Source organism: Tyto alba, unplaced genomic scaffold (genome assembly GCF_018691265.1).
Source record: "Tyto alba isolate M040663 unplaced genomic scaffold, T.alba_DEE_v4.0 Super-Scaffold_33, whole genome shotgun sequence".
Taxonomy (NCBI): Eukaryota; Metazoa; Chordata; class Aves; order Strigiformes; family Tytonidae; genus Tyto; species Tyto alba.
The window spans coordinates 12,629,338-12,655,011 of record NW_024881308.1 but is presented as its reverse complement, the minus strand read 5'-3'; the positions used below and the strand labels follow the sequence as shown (position 1 = coordinate 12,655,011).

At 38.5% G+C, this 25,674-nt stretch overlaps 2 protein-coding genes across 6 annotated transcripts in view; one reads left to right on the top strand and one right to left on the bottom strand.

The window, feature by feature from the left end:
* The window catches only part of ZNF831 (zinc finger protein 831), a 56,760-nt gene that overhangs the window by 27,861 nt on the left and 3,225 nt on the right, over positions 1 to 25,674 (bottom strand). For 2 of the 5 annotated variants that reach the window (XM_033010425.2, XM_033010432.2), the window contains exons 2-3: positions 19,673 to 19,775; positions 5,316 to 5,414 (exon numbers count right to left, since the gene is read on the bottom strand). The gene's annotated coding sequence lies outside the window, so the exon portion shown is untranslated. Of the gene's footprint in view, positions 1 to 1,142; positions 4,353 to 5,315; positions 5,415 to 19,672; positions 19,776 to 25,674 lie in introns of those variants that run through there. The other 3 variants (XR_004409623.2, XR_004409622.2, XR_004409624.2) reach the window with 3 other exon arrangements.
* Positions 19,053 to 25,172, top strand: PRELID3B (PRELI domain containing 3B). Its single transcript, XM_033010435.2, has 6 exons — positions 19,053 to 19,219; positions 20,161 to 20,329; positions 20,693 to 20,782; positions 21,335 to 21,405; positions 22,244 to 22,346; positions 23,021 to 25,172. The coding sequence occupies exons 1-6, from the start codon at positions 19,188 to 19,190 to the stop codon at positions 23,138 to 23,140; spliced, it is 585 nt and encodes a 194-aa protein (XP_032866326.2). The 5' UTR covers positions 19,053 to 19,187; the 3' UTR covers positions 23,141 to 25,172.

Below are 25,674 nucleotides of genomic sequence, written 5' to 3'. Positions count from 1 at the left end.
GTGTTTTTTCTCAACATGTTGTCAAGGAAACCCTACAGTCTTGTAGCTTAGTATCTGACTCTTTGTTGCTGTAGACACAAAACAGTTTAGGATTTTGAACTGATTGATATACTTTCCTTTCCACTATGAAGGGATGATCTTAATACCATAAGCTGGATAGAGTTGATGAAAGACCTTTTTTTTGAACATTCAGTTCTTACAACATGACTATGGGAAATTTGCCAATTAAATCTTCTATTTATTAATTTTATTAAATTATATTACATATCAATATCTTCTTATGCTGTATGCTATCCACTGAAAAATAGTCCTGTAGTCTTACTGGTGTCCTCTTATTTACCTCTATCACAAATCCTCTCTTATTTTACTGTCTTTGAACAATGTTGAGTTCCTCTGACAAAAATATTTTTGGACTGTGTGAGAGCTGCCAGCTAAATTTCACATAATAGTAATTAAGTTAAAGTTGCACATTCCTTGTATCCCTTTCTTTGTCATAATCTTACCTAATGTTGATACAGTTTTTCACTGGGAAAAGAGGTACTATATATATATATAGGCAGAATTTATGATGTACTCCAGGGAACAATTGCTCTTCAACACCTGGGTATGGAATAGTAGTGTCCACTCTCCCCATGGCTAGCTTTCTGTAGAGCTCACTAGTCACATCCGCACTGCAAAGCACTAGGTCAATCTCAGGGTTGGCACATATTCTTTACGTCTCATGCCTGTTGTCTGAAAAGTTTTTTCAGCATGCTATATACAACACTCATCTGCTCCATGCATGCTACAAAAGCGTTCCAGTTCTTATCACAGGCTTTAGCATGCCATTTTAATTCTTACCCTCATGAAGATGATCAGTGAAGCATACAGAATGCCTCATGCTACTGGATAACTTCAGTATACAGATGGGAAGTGGTCGTGTGAAAAAAGTACTTGTAGCTTCCTGGCAGAGTGAAGTATATTATTGCACTGGACTTGTATTTCAGTTGTATGTCATGGTAAAAGGTATTTCTGTCTTTCCTTTGGGTTTCATGGAGCTATGCTTTTATCTGTTGTCAAGGAAACACCGGGTTTTTTTCCCCCCTTGCTCATTAATGTCTGCATTTTTGTTTCCATAGCTACAAAGGAACCTTAGTGTTTTAAAATAGCAGTAATTGGATTACCATGACTTTTTGTAATTTATTGACACCATTAATGGCTCCAATTTTCAACAGCAGACACCAAAACTGTATCAGCAGTTTTTCAGCTATTAACATTTGTTATCTCCTTCTCCTGAAATACCGGGTACATGCTAAGAAAAGTCTTCAGCATCCAAACAGTCACTGCACCCAGACTCAGACTCTGTATGTGGTACTCTAGTTTTCTGTCCATGCTAATAAATTATATGCAAAACTCTGGAGATTTAGCATGTTTGTTCTTCTGTTACAAGTTACTAAAGATTCCTTAAATAACCACAATAAAATGTGACAGTTAACTTTTTTAATTGGAAGCTTCCCTGACCATGCTTTACTTCTAAAGTACCAGGTGATAGGGTGGAAATGAAGAGAGCTCCAACTACTCTGTACTGAACAAGCATTTATTTGGCACAAGCTGCATTTCCAAACACCTGTCCCAAAATGCCTTCATCTTGGCACAAAATATGAGCTCAAATTGATGAAAACAGCCTGCTTTTTAGTTGTATCGGTTTTAATTTCTGATGGGCACCTGCAAAGCGCAGAGGTTCTGTTGTGAATCTTCTAGGTGTTAACCCCAACATCAAACATATTACTGATCCTTTGTAAATTTGACTCCAGAAGAATAATCTGGGAGAATTTTTACAGCCAAGTATCTAGCCAACTCAGGATACAGAAACATGGGAAAAGCACAAAGAAGTGAGAGCACCAGTGTTGCTAAGAACTGGTATTACTTAGCAGGGGAATAATTGACATTTTCTTAAGACAAAAACTGAAACTCCTAGACAGGCTGATCTGCATGTCTCTCTGTCTGTGCCTGTATGCACACCCTTACCATGCTGAAATTGTTACTGTGCCATCTTCTAACACTTCTAATTTCTTTGTTACAATTTACTTGCCTATTTGAAGTGTCTTTAGAGCACCATAAATGCACATCCTATACCCTTACCCTTCCTTTCCAGTATCTCCAGTTCCTCCTGTCCTCAGGCTCAGCACAGCTTGTCCCATATCCCCTCATTTGGGGGCATCCCCAGGTGTGGCTGCCTGGCCAAGCAACAGGCCAGACAGAAAGCAACTGAATTCAGTCTGTGGACTTCCCACCGGTGCTGTCACCACTTTGGGTTTCTGCACCCTGTCTACTGAGTCCCCGTTAGTAGGCACATAGCAATTCTGTGGTCTAACTTGATTAAAACTAACCAAGAGGTAAAGTTGTAAGAGGAGGACAGACAGAATGACTAGGTATCAGCTATTTCTTTAGAAAAACAAGCTAAAGAGAGTCACCAACCTAAAAAGTTTACAATCTAGGTATAAGGAAAAGGTGACAGCAAGTGGCTAGACACAGATAAGTATAAACAAAGAAGTCCCTTTAGTCTAAAATACTAATTCCTACTTTTCGTAATAGATTTCTGTGCACCCTTGAGGCTAAGACATTCTATTACCATAGAAACAGTATCCTGTGTCATTGTGGACCTTACTGTAGATGTGTGCTGTTATGGAAACAGTCATCTCAACAGCTGTCCTCATGTTATATATTTCAATTATTGTGTTTGTAAAGGTCCATTACAAATATATCCTTTCAGGATTTATTTCAGTAAAAACTAAGTCTCTGAAGTATTTATCAATTTAATAAACACCTCAAGGCTGCTCCAAATTAAAAATACAGGATTCGAACAAAATGTATATTAAAATTACAGTGCCCTTTCAATGATAACCTACCTTCCCAAATCACTAGCATCTGCAAAGGTTTGGGGAAAAGGGTGGTCAGTCCACCCCATCAATAGTAAAACTACTTCAGGAAAACAAATTTTTAAGCCATGTGTTCTGTGCAAGCATGGATAGAAATGAAAGAAAAAACGTAAGAAGGTACAGTGAGAAAACGTAGCTTAGTTGACTGAACTGGGAACTATGAATTCTTACGTTTTAATTGAAGATGAACCATTCTTTTGCCATGGAAAAGTCATCTAATACAGATCTTGAAAAAAAGATATATGTGAGTTGGAAGCTCAACTCCCACTAATTTTTTCCTTGGAATTGAGTCCTTAGCTGATCCTAGAGCTTTGAGAAAATCTGCCCAACATTTTCATATTTGTAACATCTGAAATACTACTACTTACTTATTTCACTGGAGTTCTGTGGGCATAAGCATTTCTTAATTTTCTTGAATAAAGCCATTGAAGAATCTGTGACACAATTACAACTTTTTATTTGAGTTACTGGTCATTCATCACTTAACTTCTCAGATGTGAATAGCTTTCTGCCTAATTATATTGATTACACTATTTAGTTCCTGCAATTTAAGACTGTAAATCAACACTTACAACTTTTATCTTTTATCTCTCTTTTTTTTTTTTTTTTAATCAAAATCATCTGTACCAAGAATGTAATATCATAAAACGGTTTGTGATGGATAGTGGCTTAGCCTTCATGCACCAGTTCCCTCAAGATCCACAGATGTATCTCATCAGTTCCCATGGACCTGTGCACCTTCAGGTTCCTTAGGCAGTCTTGAACATGATCAGCTCCTACAGTGGGTGGTTCTTCATTCCCCCAGTCCCTGCCTTTGCCTTCTGTGTCCTGGGTGGTGTGGCTGGAGGAGCACTTTCTGGTGAAGACTGAGGTAAAAAGTCTCTCAGAATCTCAGTCTTCTCTATATCCTGGGTTTCCTGTTTCCTTCTGGAGAGGGCCCTCATATTCCTCAGTCTTCCATCTATCACTGACGTACCTATAGAACTGGCATCAAGCTGGTAGAATTGGGATGGACTGAGCTTCCCCTTCCCTGGCTACTTTAGTTTAAAGCCCTCTTCACCAGTCTGGCAAGGCTGTGACCAAAGATGCTCTTCCCCTTCTCTGAGAGATGGACCCCATCAGTCCCCAGTAGACCAGGTTTCTGAAAGTGAGTTCCATGGTCAAAGTAGCTGAACTCCTGGCTGTGGCACCAGTCCTGTAACCATTTGTTGATTTGCCAGATTCTACTAGCACTTTCAGACCTCCTCCCTTCGACCAGGAGGACTGATGGAAAAACCACCTGTGCTTCTGAGTCCTTTACTGCCACTCCCCTCCCAGGGCTCTGTAGTCCTTGATGCTCCTCAGGATGCTCCTGGCTGTATCCTTGGTGCTCACGTGAGAAAACAGCAGCAGATAATAGTCAGTGGACTGTACAAAGCTCCTACCTCTTTGTTCCTACACAAAATTATAGTTATGGCTTGTAATGGGAACATCTCCCAACACTGAAATTCTGAAATGTTATCAACTACAGATAGTATTTTAACATGTATAAAGAAAACATCCAAATATAATTAATTCATTCGTAAAATTCAAGTACCTCCACTGAGCTTCAGGGAATCAGGAAAATAAAAACTACGCAGAAACATGTCAGTTTTGAAACTCAGATAATTTCCCCTCATAATGCCACTGATGCAATACCTCAGCAACATTCTTATTATAATTTAAGTGGAGTAATGTTTTTGTTATCTCCTTCTAATATAGCCTTGAATTTGACTCCTCAGACACTTTTTCTTACCTAAACCAAACTACTAAAGACCATGTTCTTGAATTCAGCATAAAGAACATTAAAAATTAGTCCATCAAATCTCCACCCCCAAAAAAGGTGTTCAGACTAGAACTCACACTGCTCTGGGCACAGATGTGACTGTCTGCAGTCTGAGAACACAGTCACAGAACGGAGGAGCTGTCGGGGCTGGCACAGCTTGTAGGCCAACAGTAAACTTGCAGGAAAACTCTCAGTCAGTGGGAAACTTGGCATTCCACTTTCGGGATATATAACAGGCCAATTAAGATGTCAACAAGAGGAAGTGGTTTTTTTTTTCCTTCAAAATATTTACAGCCTCTCTAATATTAGTAAATAAATGTGCCAAAACCTGGAAAATATTTAAGTAGATTTAGGTCAAATGAAAAGAAATGTCCGTTATTTCCAGGACAATCAATTTCTAGATGTTTTCACATTTTTACCTTAGAAAATCAATACAGCAAAAATAAAATACTGAAAAAAATACATATTTTTCTTAACATTTTCTTTAACTGTTTAGATTATGCAAGCTTTGTTATTTGGCATATGTGTCACAATTTATTTTGTTCTTATATTCACAACTGCCAAAGAGAAGAGTTTGTTATCCAGCTTGTTACCTGTGAAAGCTTCCATCTTTGCAGTGCTGGTATTCCCCGTTGGCTTAGTAAGTAGTCTCTATGAACTGTCAGAGCTCTCAGTGCTTTCTTATATTATTTCTGAAAAGACAGAATAAACTGATGTGCTCAGTTTAACTAACCAAGCTGACAGGTATAATCCCATTTTGTTCATCTTCCAAAAATTGTGTGTTCTAGTGAGGCTAACAGTTGTTCTCCATCTCTCCATTTATAGCCATGTTTTTCAGGAAGCAGATTCTCTGATATTATTTTTCAGTATTTCAGTTTTTAGAATGCATGCCCATGCTGACTAGATTCTCCAAGAGGCAACAACAAAATACAATAATTCAAAATCATACAACATGCCGTACTCTCAATATAGGCCTTAAAAAAAGCCTGCAAACAGATGAGGTAGGAATTACTTTCTGAAGAAAGTCTTTTCTGAGTGAGCAAATAAGAGATTCAACATTTGAGGTTTGCCCAAGTCCTAATTCCACAGACATTTTTTTAATGTTTTTAATCCTCACAATTATTTAAAGAATCAGATGAATAATTACTGAACTAAAAAGAACATTCACATCATTTTCTGAAGAAGGGTCTTTCTTATAGGTAGTTTTAGTTAACTTTTATTTAAATCCATACAGATCCCTTGTATGAGGGTTGAGATGATTTTGAAAGTACTCCTCTAATTTTAAGTATGTCAGCAAGGATTAAGATATATATGACACACTAAAATACACATTTATAAAAGGAACAAACACTGATTTTGGAGTAACCAAATTAAATAAGTTTTAGTTGCTTCTGATACTGGGTTGTCTCCAAATTCTGTGTTTAATGAAGCTTTGTGAAGGTTTTTTTTTAATATCATGGTTTTACTTAGAACTCGCCTTGCCTTCTGGTTTCATTGCTAATATATCTGGCAGCATCAGTCCCTGTTTGAGTCCATATGCTCAGGGGAGTGTTCAGCTGTTCAGACAGTATTTGTTTTTTCTGTTCCTATGATACTCATACCACTGTACATTTGGGAGCCCCTTACTCAGAAGATACATAGTATGCATATCTTGATTAAAAAGACAAGCTTCTGTAGCTCCTATACTCTTCATCTTACCTTTTATAGACTTGCATTTCTAATAATTATTCATTTACAGTATTTTATGTATTTCAGAGAGCTGCTGTATGCTCAGAATTTGTCACCAGTAGAAAGTGTATATAAAAAATATTCTTATTTCTGAGCATGAAAACCATACATTGACACTAACCAAGGAGGTCAAACTCCAGTTTTGCCATCTTATTCATCATGAACCTAATAGAAAAACAATGTATATCCTATTGATTGAGTGCAGTAGAACTGATGTGAGTATTATTTACCTCTGCAGCAACTGACTTAACTTTAGAGAAAAGAATAGAGGCAGCTAGAAAGTGCTTTAATGTACACTGTGCAAGAACTAGATATGAAGAATTACATTTTAAATGGTTGTTTTGTGAGAAGACTAGTAATTGTTAAAATTACTTTTTGCAAATATTTATTACTTTTTATAATATTTTTATTTCAGTTTGTGGCTGTTAATGTTTTGGACTCTATACATATATAACAGAGAACATATATATACCCTGGCATTAATCCAAGTTGGCTTCATCATACTATGGTAAATTTGATGCTTTCTCAGTGCTTTGAATTGAACATTTTTTCATTTATACATGTTGTTTAGTCCTTTATTTATTGCTTTTGCTGAAACACTAAGTTGCAATCAACTTGGTATACAGCTTAGTTTCAGCATTGCATTAAGTGTTAGATAATATGATGATGAAAAAGCTTTTGTCTCCCAAAGTGCTGTCTGACTAATCATCAGTAATGAAGCTGCACAAATTAATAACAATAATAATTGTGGACAAAGGCCTAGAAGAGTCTGAGTTTCCATGCCTAAATGCCGTATCTAAGAACTGTTGTGTGCACTGAACACTCTGCATCCTTGGTACAGAGTAAGGTGTAACAGTATGGATTAAAACAAGTGCATGATTTTGCAGGTATACTACATGCACAGGTAGGAGTTAAGGGGGTGATGACATTGACTTGATATTCTTCACAAGGTGCAATGCTTCAAGTACTGTTCTGTAAATGTGTTTTTAACAGCTCGTATGTTCTTGTAATACTTACTAAATTCTTAGATCCTCTTTAAGTTGTTGCATAAATTTTACTCAGATTTAATTATTCTGTATGTACCAGCCTTGTACAAGCCTATTAATGTGTTTGGCTTTGGATCATGACTGTTCTAGAGAATGTAGTGGAGTTCCTTTGCAGGACTTCCAACATTATCATTTTTCCCATATACTCCTTTCATTTTCCTTAAGGGCTATAATATTTCACAGTTAAGTATATTAAAAAACGTCTATAGCCTATAGTAAGTGTCAGATAGTGGTTACAGCACAGTGCGGATTCAGGCATTTTATCTACCTGGACTCTGCCACTTCATTTTGATCACACTATCTCACTGCCTTTGATTTTGATTTTTCCTAAATGGAAATCTATTATTTTTACAGTAATGAAGATTTTATGAAATCTGTTTATTAGAGAATACCATGAAAGAAAGTACTTTTGTCCCTACTGTGCATGAAGAATATTCTATTACTTTATTTGCATAGAAGATACTTGCATTATGTTTCCACCTTAAACTCTCCTGTTTGATTAATATTTTTTATTTGTTTTTCTTTTGTAGTTTATCCCTTGGGTTGCATGAAATAAACTCATTAAAAACCCTTAGAAGACTACTTGGAAAAATACTTATTATCGGTGAAGCTACAAACAGGAAGTTACCACTGGCCTGATAAGATATCAAAACTTTTAAAACGCAGGAGTGCCTCATCCCCAGAAGGAGAAGGGCCATTTTCTGGTGCAGTTTTTGACTTTAAGGCTAGCTGTTTCCCTCTGCATTGTCATTTCATTCCAAACGCCACAATGTCTTCTCAGCTTGGAGTTAGGAATTCCTGCTGTCAAAGCCAGCTGAGAAGGTTGGGACTGAGCCTGAAGTTGCTGTTACTATTAAAGATCCAAGGACTGTAGTCCCAGAGGTGAGGTCTTGTGTTCTTGATTGTGGAGACTGGATCCTTCCCCTCCCAAAGATGTGGCAAATACAATCCCAGTACTAAGGAGAGCAAAAATAGACCTAAATCCCAAATCTACCTGTTCTTTGGCCTACAAAACTTTGAACAAAAGTTACTTAATGGCTTGCCTTCATCCTAGCTCTGTGGTCAGCCACTGACAGATGTAAGCTAGACGTGTCTCAAGACTGATTTATAATTGAGCTGACAGTTGTCTCTGTGATAGTTAAAATGTCAGCACCAATGACTGAGTAGCTATTTTCATGCAGTAGTTTGTGTATGAAGAATTCTCAACTTTTAATTTCAGGTTGCAGTTTCTTTAAACAATGTCAAGTATAAACATGTTGAGTTATAAGATTTCTGAAACAGAGATCTATATAGATTTTGGGTACAGGAGCAAGGTTTGAAGACCATGAGTTACATTTGTGATTTAACATGTAATATGTTATGACCACTACCTGACATCACTGTTCTTCAAGGTTTTGCATTAGAAAGTGGCATTCAACAACTGTTTGATAGCATGGTGTTTTCATAAGAAATGTTGTCATCTTTAGAATTAAAAAAGGATCAGATGTAGGGGAGAAGCATTATTATTTCCAAACAACACAAAATCATCAGCAATTTCAAAGTATTTTAAAATATGTGGTTTTGTCTTTAATTGTGCTGTTACTGTGCTTGCTCATGAGTTGTGGGTGATAACGTGATTATCATCTGCCTACTTGATCACATGCACATTTGTGATGCTTGCAAGAAAAAACATTATCTGGCTGGTAACTGTCATATTATGCAGAGTTTAAAAGACTGTTTCCCAGACAACAGAATAGTCATATTGCATCCATGAACTGTTCACCGTTGTGTATCTGCACTTAAGTCAAACACCCGGTGGCAGCTGCTGCTCTCGCTAATGACACGGACAAGATGGAACTATTTGTATAGCCATAATCAAACTCCCTGAACAATGGGAGCCAAGGAAATTGCACAATTAAAAAAAAAAAAAAAAAAAAAAAAAAAGTAAAAATTCATGGTTCTAAAGAGTCATGCAGCACATACCTTGTTGCAAATTTCAAGTCAGTTTTTAAATTGAAACCAAATCCTTCACTGGGCAAAAACCATTTCAGGACCATGTACTACCTGTTTAAGACCTCTGCTGCAAAACATAAATACAAGTGCACCTGTATTAAATGGTTTATCATTTCACTCTGGCAATTTGAGTATGTTAAAACAAAACACCACAGATAGCAGGTGGAAGACCTAACCTTAAGAGTAATCAGTATGCTAATGGTGAAGCAATGAGATGGCCAGCTCTCTGTGATTGTGTGTACATTTATTTTTTATATTTTGTATGTTGTCAGGTGGGGAAGAAAGCTGATAAGAAAAATAATTATTTGTATTCAAACTATATAAACAGTATTAGAGCCTAGTTAGTGTAGACAATGTTATACAATATGTTTCACAACTGCAGTAGATATATCACATGCTTGATAAGGAAGATGTTTAGCCAGTTTTGCATATGAGGCAACAGGACTCTGAAGGTGTGCAGCTTTCAGCCTATTAGGACGTTTTTTGGCAGAAGAATAAAATAAAAGGGATCTGAAAATCAAATGTTTGCTCCAGGACTAGTGCCAGATCATTCTATTAAATGCACATTTTTAATACACCCTAACTTAAACAAAGTGTTCTGAAGCAAAGATAATGTCTGGGTTTGAATTTTCTTTTTTTTTTGTGGGGTAGGAAAGGATGTTGGTGGGTTTTTCAAGGTGTGAGGGCTATTTGGGGAAGGGAGAGACATTAAATGCTAAGTAACAAAAACTCAATCTCTCCATGATGTTCTTAGCTTCAATTAGCTAAAAATGAGTGCGCTTGAACAGCAGTGTAGCAGTATCATCAATTAGCAGTTTATATACCATACCATTATTTCACAGTCAGATGGCCACAGGTTTCTGAAGATCTTATAACAAATTTTTCATTTTTTAGTTGTTAAGAATGACTCCAAGTGTGAGTGAAATAGTAAATTAACTTCCTTACTGATCCTGTGACATCTGGTCAGAATATGCTGTAAATTTAAAAAGGGGCTTTCTGGGGTGTGTTATTCCCTCCATGGGTAGTATGGGTGACCCAGGGTGGAATCTGATGGAAGATTTATCATCTTCTATACATCCATCTCTTTCATACATAGTTTCTGACTGCAGCTCTGCCCTTCCAAGCTTCTCCAAAAGTCAATTCCATGATCAAGACAAAAAAGGCCGTTCTCTCTTCAACCAAAGACTACTTTGAATCTTTCTGAAATATGCATCACCCTCTGCTAAGAGCTTACTAAATTACCTTCTATGAATGCTATCCTAGGCATACTTCACTATTTCCATAGTTAAAGTACCAAATGCTCTTATCTGACATTTAATGCACAAGTCTACAACAGCAAACTGTAGTAGAAGCTTGCACTATGGATCTTTCTCAAGTTTTTCTGTCTTGAAATCTCAGTCTGCCTTTACCTGAGACATTGTACATGCTTTATTTAAATCACATCACTGAAAGTTATGTAGTAGAACTGCGTATGTAGTGACAAGTATCTGCAAAGAAAAGAAAAGCTACTTTTATCATAGATGAGGACTTCCAGAAATTGAAGTCTAAAAGACTGTTCTTGACTATATAAGGCATCATGTATAGAGTGGAATATATAAACAACACATGTAATGTAGCATCTTCCACTGATTGTGAGTGGTGTTTATTTCGTTTAAGACAGTCCTTTGGTGCAGGAATCAGATTCTTAAGAATTGAAAAAAAAGGCCAATGTTTCTTTAAAAATAACTATCAAACGATGCATTCATGTTGACTGCTTCAGAAATACTGTTTAAAAAATATCACCTTGATAGCACCAGCTCTTTTTTGCCTGGGTAGAAAAGATTCAGATACCTGTTCAAATGAAAAGGCAAAATGGTTTTGCCTGTATTTTAGCAGAGGATGAGGTCAGCATCATGCTAAACGAAGTTGAATATGATTTTGGCTTTATGACAAAGAACAAAAAGATCATACAACAGAGAGAAAATAGCTGTGTTTTTCAGCTACGATTACAAACCTAATCAAGATGCTCTGAATGCCTTTTTTATCATAGATAATGTAAGACCATTGACAATACCCATCCACTGAAATAAGTTCAACTTTCTGCCACATTAGATTTTCAGAAGGCTTTCTGAAGTACTGCTGTATTATCAGTTATTCAAAAGTTCCCTCTTCCTAGTAGCTACATATCTCCCATATACACTTTTAAAGTCACATTTTTTAAACTATTTGCTAAAAATTACCCATCTGTTGATTTTTAGGAATTTATAGTATTTGTCATAGCAGATTCTTGACACCTAAATGTGCATGAATAAATATCTGTGTGTTCATTAAACGTAATTTTTACCCCTTCTAGGTTTCTTGATGCAAACTTGCTGGCACAGACAGCAAAGTCCTATGAATTGTGTATGCAACTACATGTGTAGATAGTGAGCAGAGCAAATGTGTTAGTGTGTAAAAACTGAACAAAGGAAGTGCATATGACTTACTTCTAAACTTAGCCTTTTCTGTAGGGCAGGTACCTATTCAAAATGCAGCCAATCATTGCAAATGATAAAAAGTTGACAGAAATCTGCAGCCTTGTGCTGCTGTTCTGTTCATTTGCTGTCACCTCTACAGAGGGATTCACTGACTCTCAGCAAAATGTGGCCAAACCACATTTGCTATAATTGTCCAGTGTTGAAGTAACTTATCCAACCTGGTAAATAATGTTGATGAGTTAGTAATTTGACTGCTTTATTGAGTAAGTGGAAACACCAGTATGGAGACCTCCTTCTCACAAACAAATCTCAGATGGCTTTCAAAAGATCATATGTTATTTTAGAGCTTAGAAATTATTTTGGGAGCCAGACTGTTTTACATGTGTCTGAGAAGGAAATGAACATAATTTTGAAACAGGAAATAGATTTGCAATATTGTTAAGAAATTACATCCTTTTTTTTTCGTTAGCTCCCTGTTTCACCATGATACAGAACAGCAGCACTTTTTGACTACGGCCTTCATAAGGCAGATGTGCATGCATACATATATATGAAAGATTTAAGCAGTAGAAAAAATATGTGTATTAAGAAACTACAGGAAGAATCCTTTTATACAATCAATAATGGAAAACAAATTCTGAATCTGCATATAAAACTGTGGAAAAGAGTTAGTACCTTATTGTTTTTAGTCATAAGAAGGAATAAAGTATATCTCCCCTTTTTTATGATACAGGAAATAGAATATGGCAGCTGAGAATGAATAATTCTCATTATACATTCTGCTTTTTGTGTCATCTTCTTTCTCCTATAAAGACAAGAAAAGCTGTCTGAGACAAACTTATGTGTTGTGGTCTGAACTCACTGCATTTCATTTCTGTAATAAGACCAATAGTAAATAGGATCAAACTGTACAAGTCTGCATTTGATATTGCCCCATGGGCAACTGACTTCCCTGTCCTATATTTCCATTCCATAGGTCTACATGTGATTTAAATTCCTGACATAAAAAAGTGATTTGGAAACTTTGGGGCCAGGCAACCTGATATTCTGAATCTTTAGAGTTTCACAGGATTCCTGCTGCCTATATTTCACTTGTCCTTGTGATGAAGGCTAATGTTGAAGGTGAGCATACAAAGCTGCTAGAAGATTGTACTTCTATACATGTTATCTGAAAACTTATGGGGTTTTTCAGTCCTTTTGGGAAGGCACTGGCAGAAGCAATGGACTTTTTGTGTCTATTACTGATTGTAGGTTACCTGTGTCAGAGATCAAATTGTCTATTACAGACCCTTTTATCTTCACTAGCAGAAGATGAGTATAGATCACTAGCATGTCGGAGGGGTAGCACTTCTCTGTGGTGTAAAATACTACGGTGCATAGGTGCAAGCACACTTGGGCTATGCTTTCAGAAATTATTTAAACTGGTCTAAGATCATGGTGTTGTCAAAAGGACTATCTGTGGCCATAGGTTCCTGCCTCCTCCATTTTTCTGCTGCTGAAGTCACGCAGCTGAGCAGCTGCTAGTATCAGTGAACTGATATATCAGTTCAGGTCAGGTCTTTTTTGTAAGTCTAAGTTTCTGCCAAATTAACCAGTCTTAACTGGAGGACATAAAAGGGGCCCTTTTAAATCATTATTTGGGGATGTTGCATTGCTTTTATGTTGTTTTCATTACTGTTTTTGAAGTACTGAAAAAAAAGGGCCTGAATGTATCTTTCCAATTTGTTTCCAACAAGGACTTGGTGTCAAGATCACATTTTAACATGGAAGCAGGTGAACAATTTATTTCTGCAGAAAAACATGCTGTGGATTTAGGGTTGAGCAGCCCTTTGAGAGTAGTTACTGCTGGGACACAGAATCAGAGTAGGGATCTGGTCCTCTTTCATATGGCAATGCTTAGAGATGTGGATACTTGGAGGTGAGTTTGCTTGTGAGACAGTAGGCAGAGTCCTTTCCTTCTGATGGAGTAACAAGCAACAGGTCTTACATGGAGAACCTCATGGAAATCGAGCCCCCTCTTGTGGGTTTTCCACACAGAAGGGATGAATTGATTCAATGTTATTTCTGAATAAAAGTAGATACAACTGCATCTTTTCTGTGAAAGTTGATATGGTCACTGCTATTTCATCTCTTCTTAGGGGATGATCAGTATGAGTCTCAAGATAGAAAATTATAATCTGTAAAAATTTTTATTTGCATTTCACATGCAACTTGACAGCCATTTGCACCGGAACATGGGGGATTAGGGGAAGGGGATTTGTTGGCTATTTCTATAATCTCATTTTCCAGTTCCATTTGTGGTTCACTGTGCATAAAACAGAAATTCCACTGCATTGTTTCCTTACAGCACTCATGCTGGCCATATGCACAGCTGTTCCGGAGCAACATGAGTAGCAGCTCGAAAATGGGAGTAACTGACCTCAGATGGCATCTGATCCAGACAGCTTAAACAGCTTTCACAAAAGCTGAGATATCAGTTGTATAGAGTGCTGTTTGACAGTGCAGCTACCTTGATTGGAGCAGGTAGCTTTAAGAAACTATAGAGCTCAGTGGTCTTAAATGCTGTTTGCTGCATTCCTGTCCCTTCCCTCTGCCCTGGGTCAAATTATGAGTCCAGACCTCAGCTGTGACAAGGAATCTGGGACTACATCAGTTATGCAGAAGGAAGGTGAAAGGTTTTGGAGTGGGAGACCGGCTTGCTGAAGCAGTGAGAAGCAGCTGTTAGGACTCAACATCAGCAGTAGAACTGCTAATGCCATGCAGAGGATAAAAAAGTGGTGAAGAATGCTGGTTGTTTTGATAAAACTACATTTTCAGTATTGAAGAGGAAATATTTTTATTCCGTCTATGTTTCTCTGAAGAGAGAAAGAAATCCACTGAAGCATCTGAATGCTAATCCATTATATAGTTTGAGCTCTATCCTGACCTAGTGGCGTGGTTTAAGCTCTGCTGGCAATTAAGCACCTGGCTCACTCCCACCCTCACAATGGGATGGGAGAGAGAATCAGAAAAAAGAAAGTTAAACTTATGAGTTGAGATAAAAACAGTTTAATAGGACAGAAATAAAATAATAAGAGAATATACAGAACAAATGATGCACAATACAATTGCTCACCACCCGCTGACCAATGCCCAGCCAATTCCTGAGCCACAGTGCCCCCTGGCAAACTCCGCCTGGTTTATATACTGGGCACGATGTCATATGGTATGGAATAGCCCTTTGGCTTGTCTGGGTCAGCTCTTGTGGCCGTGTCCCCTCCCGGCTTCTTGTGCACCCCCAGCCATCACTGGCCAAGCAGTAAGAGAAGCTGAAAAGTCTTTGACTTAATATAAACACTGTTTAGCAACAACTAAATCATCAGTGTGTTATCAACATTATTCTCATCCTAAATCCAAAACACAGCACTGTACCAGCTACCAGCAAGAAAACTAACTATTCCAGCCGAAACCAGGACACGTGGTAAATGTATCATCATGTAAACTGATTTGCAAATTCAGGAGGTGATATATTCTGTAGTGGTGTCATTTCCCCACTAGTGTCTCCTTTTGATACTAATCAGAAATCTGGAAGGATCAAAATTACTTGAACAAAGCTCCTATTAAAGTATAAGCAAAAACTAGAGGAGTTGGTACTCCTCTAGTATCTCCTACATTGAGATATTGTGTTTTCTTTCTGAAAAGGGTATTTGCTTATTAGAAGTACAATTTGAGGTGACCTTTTCATAGAGAAATGTATAATGACTTGCAAGGCATTACAGGGCTGATTCTGGAAGCACTGAAAAGAGAACTTCGCTATCCAACAAAGCTTTTTTAAGAAGTACATACAGGAAAATACAGCCACGCACTAATAGCCTCATAATAATGAATTAACTGCTGATGGTGAAAGAGTGTTTATAATGGAGGTCATTAAGAATTGTATAATGGAAGTAATTGAAGATGTATGTCTGAAAAACATCCATAATGTCAGTTTTCTGCCAGTACAACTGCCAGACTGACAAAGGGAGTAGAACTTGTTTTTTCCAATAAAAGAGCAAGACTTTTGATGGTTTCCATTAATACTTCATGTAAATACCAATACTTCACACACATCAAAAGTTTCAATTTCAGATCAAGGAACTGAAGCAGTACCATTGTAGTGTTAGCTATATTTTGGAATATGATGGGAAAAAATACACTACTAAGTAATTTTTTCTTAAGTGCATGAAACAGTAAACTTGCCTCAGTTGTAATCTGAAAACTGCGAAATGTTGTGATACGTGAGGCAGGGTAAGCAACCAGAGCTCATATCCTGCCTGTTGCAAGGAAGTGCAGCAGTTAAAAACGGAACTTTCCACATTATTCTTCACTGTATCAGTCATCCACAGTCTTACCACAGTAAAATTTGGTTGTGGTAATCCATTATGAATGCCACTTCTGACCTTCATTCACTTCATTCAGAAGTGCAGCTGAATCACTGCCACTGTCACCAAACCCTTTTCAGTTTAGAATTTAGTGACATGTACTGCAGAGTGGTCTAGTTGATCTCTGGGATTAGGGCTTTAAACCAGGATGGTGTTTGCATTTCTAAGTGTGTTTTCCTTACAGAAAGCTAAAACCACAATTGTCTAAGCCTGAGTGAGTTTGACAGTCTGGGGTTTTGGTAGCCATTATGAAGTGCATGAATGATCTGGACCTAATGCTGGAGATAAAGTGACTTTTGGTTTGTGAGTTATTTCCTGATATTTATGCTTTTCAGTCAAAATGATGGATATTTTATAAGGCTGCTTAAAGGGGACAACTCACACCTCCCTGCTGGCAAACATGGGTTTGAAAATACAAAATCATAATGACTTGTTCTGCAAATGAATTCATGGGAACCTCAGCGTGCTTTCATACACAATTCCAAGAGCAATTTCAAATTTTTCTCAGTCATGCCAAGGAGATTGCTCTGCCAAAATCTATATGAAGCATATAATCACAAGGCCCATTTCATGCATCAGTTGTATTTAGCAGAGTCATAAGCAAACAACTCCTGAAAAATACATATGAACTAGGTAATCTCACCATGGGTTTACACAGATTTTTATATTCTCTTGTAGCTGTTCATTATGAACCTTAATGATCATCTTGGTAATACATGGGATTGGACAGACTTAACTGAAATAATGTCTTCTTTGATTTAAATTATTAGTCAGATACTGTCAACATATAAGGGAAAAAATACCGAACTATATAGTAGTAAATTCTTGGTCATAAAAATGGACACGATATTCTCAAGATGCAACATCACCAACGTAAAGAATTCTAATTTTTAGGATGTGCAACTTTTTCCTCTGCAGTTACAAATAAACATTTTATTTTCCTAAAGTCTGGCTTTATTATCTATAATCTTATTATTCCTTTTAAAAGACAGGTTTATATGTAATTCATCCCTTGATTTCATTCAAATACAGAAACTTACTTGAATAAAACTGTAAAAATAAACTGTTTAAAATAAACTGTTTATATGAGCAAGAACTGTTGAAAACTAGCTCCTAATCTACACTATTTGTTGGCATGCTTCCTTCTTGGAGATGTCATTTTGCTTTGCTCCTAGTAGTTAACATTTCTTTTACAGAAAAAACTGAGATGCTACACATAGCCAAAGGGATGGGAGATGGGCATCTGCTGAATTGCCAGTGTCTATTTAAGGGTCACAATCTTCCACAACTATGTTTGCATTCTGAGACCTCTCAAAATGCCTAGCATTTTTAACAACCTTTGCAAAATTCTCCAGTTGCAAAAATCACTCTGTGAGTATTAAGACTACAATGGATTTAGAACTGACTTGCAATCTTCCAGAAATAACCTTGTACACACTATGGTAGATTATTAGCATGTTAACAATGTTTAGGAATAGTCCCGTGAGATGGAACAGTCAGGAAAAATAAGATCAAGATAGATCTCTCCAGCAAAAATTTATTCACTCAACAGCTCTCATTTAAGTATTTAATACTAACAGAATCTGGTAGTTTGTCATTAAATAGTAGCTTCTCTGCATAATAGCTTCTGTACTTGATGTTCAGTGTGAACAACAGGAATGCACGGGAATCTTCACCAAATCCAAGTCTTTCCACAGACTGGCTAGGATTTCTGGCACTGCAGAAAGATGCCAGGAATTTCAATGTGTGAAGTAACCTGTTTCTGGGAATTTCCCTGTCAACCTTTTACAGTGAGGCCATTACTGTGCAGTTATGAGTACGTAACAGTCACTCACTGGTTGAAAGTTGTGTCCATGAAATGCTGTCCTGCTGTCTCTCTGAGAAAAATACAATTTCTGTACAACTCAAGGCACTTTCAACATTGTCATCTTGAGAATTTTAGAAGCAAATGCTTGATTATGTTCCACAAAATGCATGGGGTTTGTTGCTGTAACTGATTCTGCTTTATTAAGCATGTAAATCACTTCTGTTTTACTCCAAGGATGAGAGAAAAGTTGAGGACCGTTTGTTGAAACCCTTCCATTCTGCAACAGCCTGCCTCTTACAGAAGGTGCTTCTTAACATGAACAATAGTAAAAAGACTGTTTTGTAACTGTTGGTTATAAAATAACTTCCAGGCAGTGTACTTACAAAACAAATTGGCTAAGGACACCAGTAAACTGGCCTGGGTGGGGCACTGGTATGACTGCTCATGCATCAGTTAAGTAACATTTATACGTGTCCTGTCTTTCAATCCCGCACATGCCCCCGGCGAAGCAGCAGGACCCGAAGGATCTCTGCGCCCTCTGGTGACCGACAGCCAGGTGACGGCTGCCCCGAAAGCGAAGGCGTGACGGGGCAGAACGCGGTGCCCTCGGTCTGCTGGGACGTTGGCACATTTTACCCACGGCCGTAAGGGAAGGGCTCCTGAAGGTCCGAGGTGGTGTAAAACGCGTATGAATTCCACGCTCCGACTCAAGGGGTGGGAGGGTGGGGGGAAGAACACAAGAGCCGCGGCAGCTGCCGCCTTAACGTCACCCTTAAATGTCGCGGTTGGCGACACGAGGCGGGTCACGCCCCCCGAGAAGCCGCCCGCCGCCGCGGGGGCTCTGCGTGACTTGGCACGCGGTACGTGACCCCCTGACGTCAACGCGGCGCCGCGCGGCGATTGGAGGCCGGCGTTCGCTCCTGGCTGCGCAGGCGCAACGGCTGCGGGCGGCAGTGCCGGGCCCTGCCGGTACCGGAGGGAGCGGCGGGGTGTGAGGGGAGCGCGACGGAGCTCCCCCAGCCTCGCGCCCGCCGCCATGAAGATCTGGACCTCGGAGCATGTTTTCGAGTAAGTGCAGCGCGGGTGTGGCGTGAGGGAAGGGACAAAGCGGGGGCTGGCCTGAGGGGACAAGCGGCGCTGCCCTCGGGGATGAGGGGTCTCTGAGGGGACTTGGGCACCGTAGCAGCCCCGGGACGGCTGGGCGCTGCAGCCCTGCCCCGGCCGCCGCGGCTCGCTCGCCTCCGCTGACCTTGCTCCCGCCCGTCCTTGCCGCCCCGGGGTCACTCGCCGTGGGGAGCCGCATGCCGGGCGGCGGAGCGCGGAGGGCGCAGCTCCGAGACGCGTGGCCGCGGCGGGCGGAGCAGCCAGGCGGCTGCCGGCGTTGTGGCCGCGCTGCTGGGGAAGCGCAGCCCGGGATGGCCGGGTCGCGGGGCCGGCTGCCGGCACACGGGCGGCTCCTGAAGAGACGCAGCCGGGGAAACTCTGGAAACCGCGATTTTAAAAGCGAACCCGGAGGCATACCTGGGTAGCGCGGGTCCGCGGCGGTGTCTGCGTGCTGTCCGCGCCTTCTCGTGTGGGACTGAGAGTCACTTCGTGTAGTCGGGGCACAAGTGCTCCAAAATACCTGTGTTAAAAATAATCCGAAGGAAACGCTTGTTAGAGGAAAGTAGCAACTTAATAAATTAGTCTAGCATTACTGAAACCTGAAAAAAGTGTCAGTCTCTCAACACTATGTCACAGGGAAAACATTCTTATCAAATGGTAAGCCAGCAGGTAATCGAACTCAGGAGTCCTGATTAATTGGGTGTATTGCATGCTTAACTTACATGTAGCGCTGTCTAGGCTACAAAATAGGTGTTTTCCTCTAGGGAAGGATATTTGTAGGGTTGAGAACTGGAAACTGAACTGCTTTAAAAGTATAAATGTGTCCACATGTCAACTTATGTGTTTAATAGAAAACCTATTAAAAAATAAAGGCGTACAACTTCGTCTTGATTCTGCTTTGGCAGTCACCCCTGGGAAACGGTAACAACGGCTGCCATGCAGAAATACCCAAATCCCATGAACCCCAGTGTGGTTGGAGTCGATGTCCTGGACAGGCATGTAGACCCTAGTGGGAAGTTGCACAGCCACAGACTCCTCAGTACGGAGTGGGGAATACCCTCCATTGTGAAATCGGTACGTATTGTATCACAGCATGAAAAGGATGCCGGAGGGAGGAGAAGCTTGTGAACCAAATGTTGTAATAGATGTGTATCATTTAATAAGTCTAATGGTTTAAAAGTATAAGCATTTATGTATCAGGAAAGCTGAATAGTGGTACATATAGTGACTGATAGCCAGAAAGCGCCCAGATCTTAGATTGCTTCCATCTTGAAAATGAGATCTCCCTCAACAGAATAGTTTTATTTTAAACTAAGCCCTAATTCTGTTGTCTCGGTGTCTGTTCAATACAATAACCACTATTTATGCATTTAAAGACACAAAAATATTGCGGTTGGTTAGCATAATTAATTCCATATGTGTTTGCCTGTCTCCTAGCTCATCGGCACGTGCAGAACAAAGACATACATTCAGGAGCACTCTGTTGTTGACCCAGTGAAAAAAACAATGGAGCTTAAGTCCAGTAATGTAAGCAGTTGTGTTTGTGCAATGATACCTTGTAAATTTGAAAAATAAAATAATCTTGAAAATTGTACTAGAACAATGCAAGTTAAAAGTTTAAGTAATGTGTTTATAGTTGACTGGTTCTGTTTTTCAGAAAGGAGCTACTAGGTTTGAACTTGTCAGTACCAAAGCATCTGAACGTACTGATGAGCAGGACAGGAGTAGTCTTAGGGGCAGAAGAGGTGTTAATTAAAAAGTTGTAAAAGCTATTTGGTGTACACTGTCACCATTTCCTAATCATATAAAATTTGGCTCTTTGTACTACTCCATGTGTTTGATGCCACTGTTGAAATGTTCTTACAAATGTGGTAGTGTGTATTGGCAAATGACCCAAAAACTTAATGAAAGAGAACTAGACCAGAAAGTGCTGAACTTGGAGATTTCTCTGTCTTGTTGTACAACCCTAAAACTTGAAGAAAAAGTATAATGTTTAAATCAGATATAAGCATTAGTTCTCAGTCTGCAGTTTTATTCAGTATTTTTTGTCAAGGGGTAATCTCATTTTGTATTCTACAGATTTCATTTACAAACCTAGTGTCAGTAGATGAGAGGCTTGTCTATAAACCACACCCTCACGAACCAGACAAGTAAGTACCTCTTTGTTCTGAGATTGCCCTGTAATAGTACACTTTGGCTTGGAAAATTGCCATGGTTTCACTTGAACAGAAGTTGTGATTTACATCACCTCTGTTATGGTAATTTGTCTGAAAAATAATTAAATGGACTGTCATTTTCTCTAGTGACGTTGCTTCTGCAGAGCACTACTGGGAAACTTAGTACCATGCTATGATGGAGTTCAATTCAGATCTGCTTTTCAGGGCCTTGTCCTGTGTTCTATCTGTAACTGAGTCTGTATACATTTTTATTTCTGATCTGTTCGTCTGCCTGAGCACAGAACCTGCACTAGAAGTCACATTTATCCACCTTTAGTCTATAATTTTGGAGGTTTGACTTTTGCTTTTTTTTTTTTTTTTTTAAGGCAAGTTTAGAGTTTACTGAGTATATACTGCTGGGACTAGTGATAATTCTGAAGGATCTTTCTAGGGGTTCTAACATAAAGTTTTTTCTCTCGTGACAGTCAGAAATGTTAAATCCCTTTTGTTGAAGGGGATGTCTTAATACTGTTCTCCCAGTATACCCGCACTCCAGATGTGCTGTTTCCACTCTTCCTGCTGCTAGAGACTGAAATAGTTGTGTGCCACAAAGGGATGCTTGGACTCAGTGGAGACTCTTGGTTTTTATTTTGAGTAGAAGCAAAAAGCAGCTAAGCACTGTGGAAGTGGGTTATGTTTATGGGGCAAGAAGTTCTGTGTTATACAACAAAGTTGATGAAGGAATGTACTTGTTGGGGGGGAGTGAGTTTTTCAACAATGCATTCTTTTTTAAACTACTTGAAATAATTCAGTTTCCTGTTCTCTGTTTCAGAACCATTTTGACACAAGAAGCAATAATATCTGTAAAAGGTGTCAGTCTCAGTAGTTACCTAGAAGGGCTAATGGCAAACACAATTTCTTCCAATGCTAATAAAGTAAGTATGACCCTTGTGTACAGTGTGTGAACACTGGCTAAATGACAACGGGAATAAAAACCTCTTTCACTTTTTGGCTTTGTCAGCAAGCTTAGGAAGGGTCCGCATAGTTCTAATGCCTTCGCTGTAGAGACTGAATGCTCAGCTTGCTGAACTTTCTCTTTTTTTCCCTTGTCTGAATGGAGATAATAAATTATTATTGGCAGAGCTCTGAATCTTCACTGGAAAAACATCTTCACTCGCTTAAGTCTGGTGCTGTCACTATTTTGCTGCCCTCCTGATGACATCTATTAGGTTTTGCTATTGGAAAAGGATATACTTCAAGACAGATCTGAAGTAGTTACGTGGGAGTAATGAAGTGGTGTTTTAGCCGAGTCTGTCCTCTGGGAATCCAAAGTTGTCTTGAGTTCAGCCTCAAGAATGATAAAGCAGTCTGGATGAAAAGCCTTTTGTGGTTCATAATGTGAGCGCTGCTGACAAAAGGAATTTTTTCATTAAATGTAAGGCAGTACGTGTTCTTGCAGTATTCTTGTTACTGAAGTAAAAAATACCACAGAGGCATGTATTTCTGTACTTTAACTATTGTGTCTGTAGTAATTTTCAGTAAGACAAGGTTTAACCTATTTACTTATGTACTAAGATTTATACACTGATAAACTTCTCTTTAACTGTAGGGCCGTGAAGCACTGGAATGGGTAATTCATAGACTGAATGCTGAAATTGAAGAGTTTGCAGCTTCAGCAAGAGGAACCATGAGGAATTCAATGGCAGCAGCAGCATTTGTAGAGAAATGATAGTAAATGTACCTGTATTACTAATGAGGTTTAACAATCTGAAGCTTCTCTCCAAACCTAAATACATGTATCCTTTGTTATTTAAAGGCATACCTGTGTATTAGGCATGTTTCAAATTTAATTTGGAGAAAAGCTGAATTCTTATTAATGAGGCTGATATGCAAAGCCTAGTTAATATATTGATTCAGCTGAACCGACTTTCGGTTACAGATGAAGAAATAATTTTCAAGTATAGTTCCTGTATTTACATGAACACTAACTTATAATATTTTGAGATATGAAATAGCCTTATTTAGTGATGAGGCTGCGTATGGTGGAGGAGACTGGCATGTTAAGTTAACTTCTGTGGAATTTTTGTTATTGTGTGACTTAAGGACTACCTCTTTTGGGACCAAGCCCAAAATTAAGCAGAATGGTTTGTTCCAGCATTGTTCTGTTTGTTAATTTTTGATAGTTGTGTGATGCAACTTGGTTTAATAGAAATTTATTACTTGATGCTTGAAAATCAAAAGAATGTACAAAATATTTTTTTATAATCTTTTTAACTCGTTTGACTGGTTGAGCTAACGTGGTACTCAAACTGGTTTTCTGTCAATATAGACAAAACATACAAACTGTCGCTTATCTACTAAGACCTAAATTCTATTCTGAAATGCAGCATTAATAATCTGGGCGTGCAGTAACTTAAAATTTTATTGTAAACTTCTATAGTAAGTATCTCCATTTCTAAAAGCCCATTGAATAAAAGGGTACAATAAGCATAGAGCCTTAAAACCTTGCAAGCTGCTAGGGCATCTAATAGTAGGTGTTCATTTCAAAATTTCAAAGAACCACTTAAAGGACTAAAAAAACTTTTGTGAAGTTGGATAAAGATATACCTTAACATAAGAGGAAGCGGTATCAAAGAATGTTAATGATACACTCATTAACTTTGATCGTGCTCCAAAAATAACCTGTTAAATCACCTAAATACTGTGTTGTCCTTTAAACGGTGTTCTAAGTTCCAGAAGTTCCTTTACCTTTTGAACTAATTTGCTCACAATATAAGGCTCTTTAAATGACAACCTTGAGAATAAAAAGTTTTCTACACTTTGTGTTTGTTTCTTGGTACTGTCACCAGTCATTAGCTGTGGAAACTTAAAGGTTAGACCTTAACATCCTTCCTTACTTAGTATACCAGTCTGCTGGTAGTCCTGTTGACTTCAGCAGGGGCCATCTGTCCCATGAGGCTCCTTCAGTGTGAAGGAAAAATGGAAAGACACAGCCCTGAATTAGCTGATGCTTGTATTTTGGTGCCAGAGGCTTTTCCTGGAATTTTGATTCTAAGCTTACAAGTAATTTCAAGACTCTCTCTTAGCCTTTAAGAACTCTAATGTCATCTGTCCCAGCATATTTTGTTGCATGCCATTTCTATTCTATCAGAATTGCCTATTGAATAGCATCTGTTACATAGAGAACCAGAGCTTATTTTAAGTGGTAAACACATGGGAACATTCTTCTGTAAGATTTGTGTAGGGGGAAAAAGAACAGGTGTGTGCGTGTGTGTGTGTATATATATAACTTTTAAAAACTTAACTATTCTAAATATTTTTCTAAAAAGGAATGATTTGAGACTACCTTACCAAATTGCAATCGTTGAGGTTTGCCATGCTTTTACAGGACATTATTACAACTGAAATAGAGTTTCAATTTTAAAAGTGTATGTGAAACTTCTGAAAAACTGTACCATCATTTCTGATAAAAATGCAATGCTTGAAACTCATTTTAAAGGTTTGTTTAGCCATTAGCATCACTTGGTATTTTAAAGTAATTTTTCTCTTTTCCTACGTTGTCTGCACTAAGGACTGCATAGTATGAACTCACAGTTTGCCCTTGTGCTGAAAAAAACCTTACTGTTTAATTTTTGCAAGAATTCAACAACTTCTTGAAAGATCATTATTTTCTTTTGTCCATTTTATTTATATGCCTGCATTCTCGTTCTCTCAGAGAGCCTGGCTTTCTGTAGTGCTTTTTAAATAAAATTTTATCTTGAGTTCTGGGCTAGTTCATGAAACTTTCTGATCAGTTTGGTTTTTATAACTACTAGGTTAGTAATTGAAAATGATGGGGGTGAAGATGCAGAAATACTCTGGAATTAGTAGCTCCTTTTATTGAAATGCATATTCTAAAATGCACACTTACAGCTGTTGTGGACTTTTTTGTTTCTTAGTAACTCTGCTTTTCTGCAAATCTGTGTTAGCTAGCAACCGGATTTCACAGTTTGCTAGATCCTGTGGAAAGATTTTCAATCTACTTGGACTGAGATTCGTATGCTACAATTTAGCTGTTAAGGAATGTGTCTTGGTACATGGAATCTAATGCTTACTATTGTTAAGAAGAGAACAAAATGTTTGAGTCCATGTGATCACATAACAGCTTGTCTGTTTAACCCCAGTTCTCACAATAGGAGACTGCACCTAAAGTCACTTTGGTTGATGGAGAGTGGGGGACTGTGTGCAGCAATTACATTTGCTGTCCCATCGCAGAAGGAAGCA

What these genes read in the sequence shown, in the direction of transcription:
- PRELID3B (XM_033010435.2), top strand. Translation starts at nt 19,188, where the DNA reads ATGAAGATCTGGACCTCGGAGCATGTTTTCGA. An exon ending in ACCTCGGAGCATGTTTTCGA is followed by an intron (nt 19,220 to 20,160) that starts GTAAGTGCAGCG and finishes CTGCTTTGGCAG; the next exon opens with TCACCCCTGGGAAACGGTAA. An exon ending in TGGAGCTTAAGTCCAGTAAT is followed by an intron (nt 20,783 to 21,334) that starts GTAAGCAGTTGT and finishes TGTATTCTACAG; the next exon opens with ATTTCATTTACAAACCTAGT.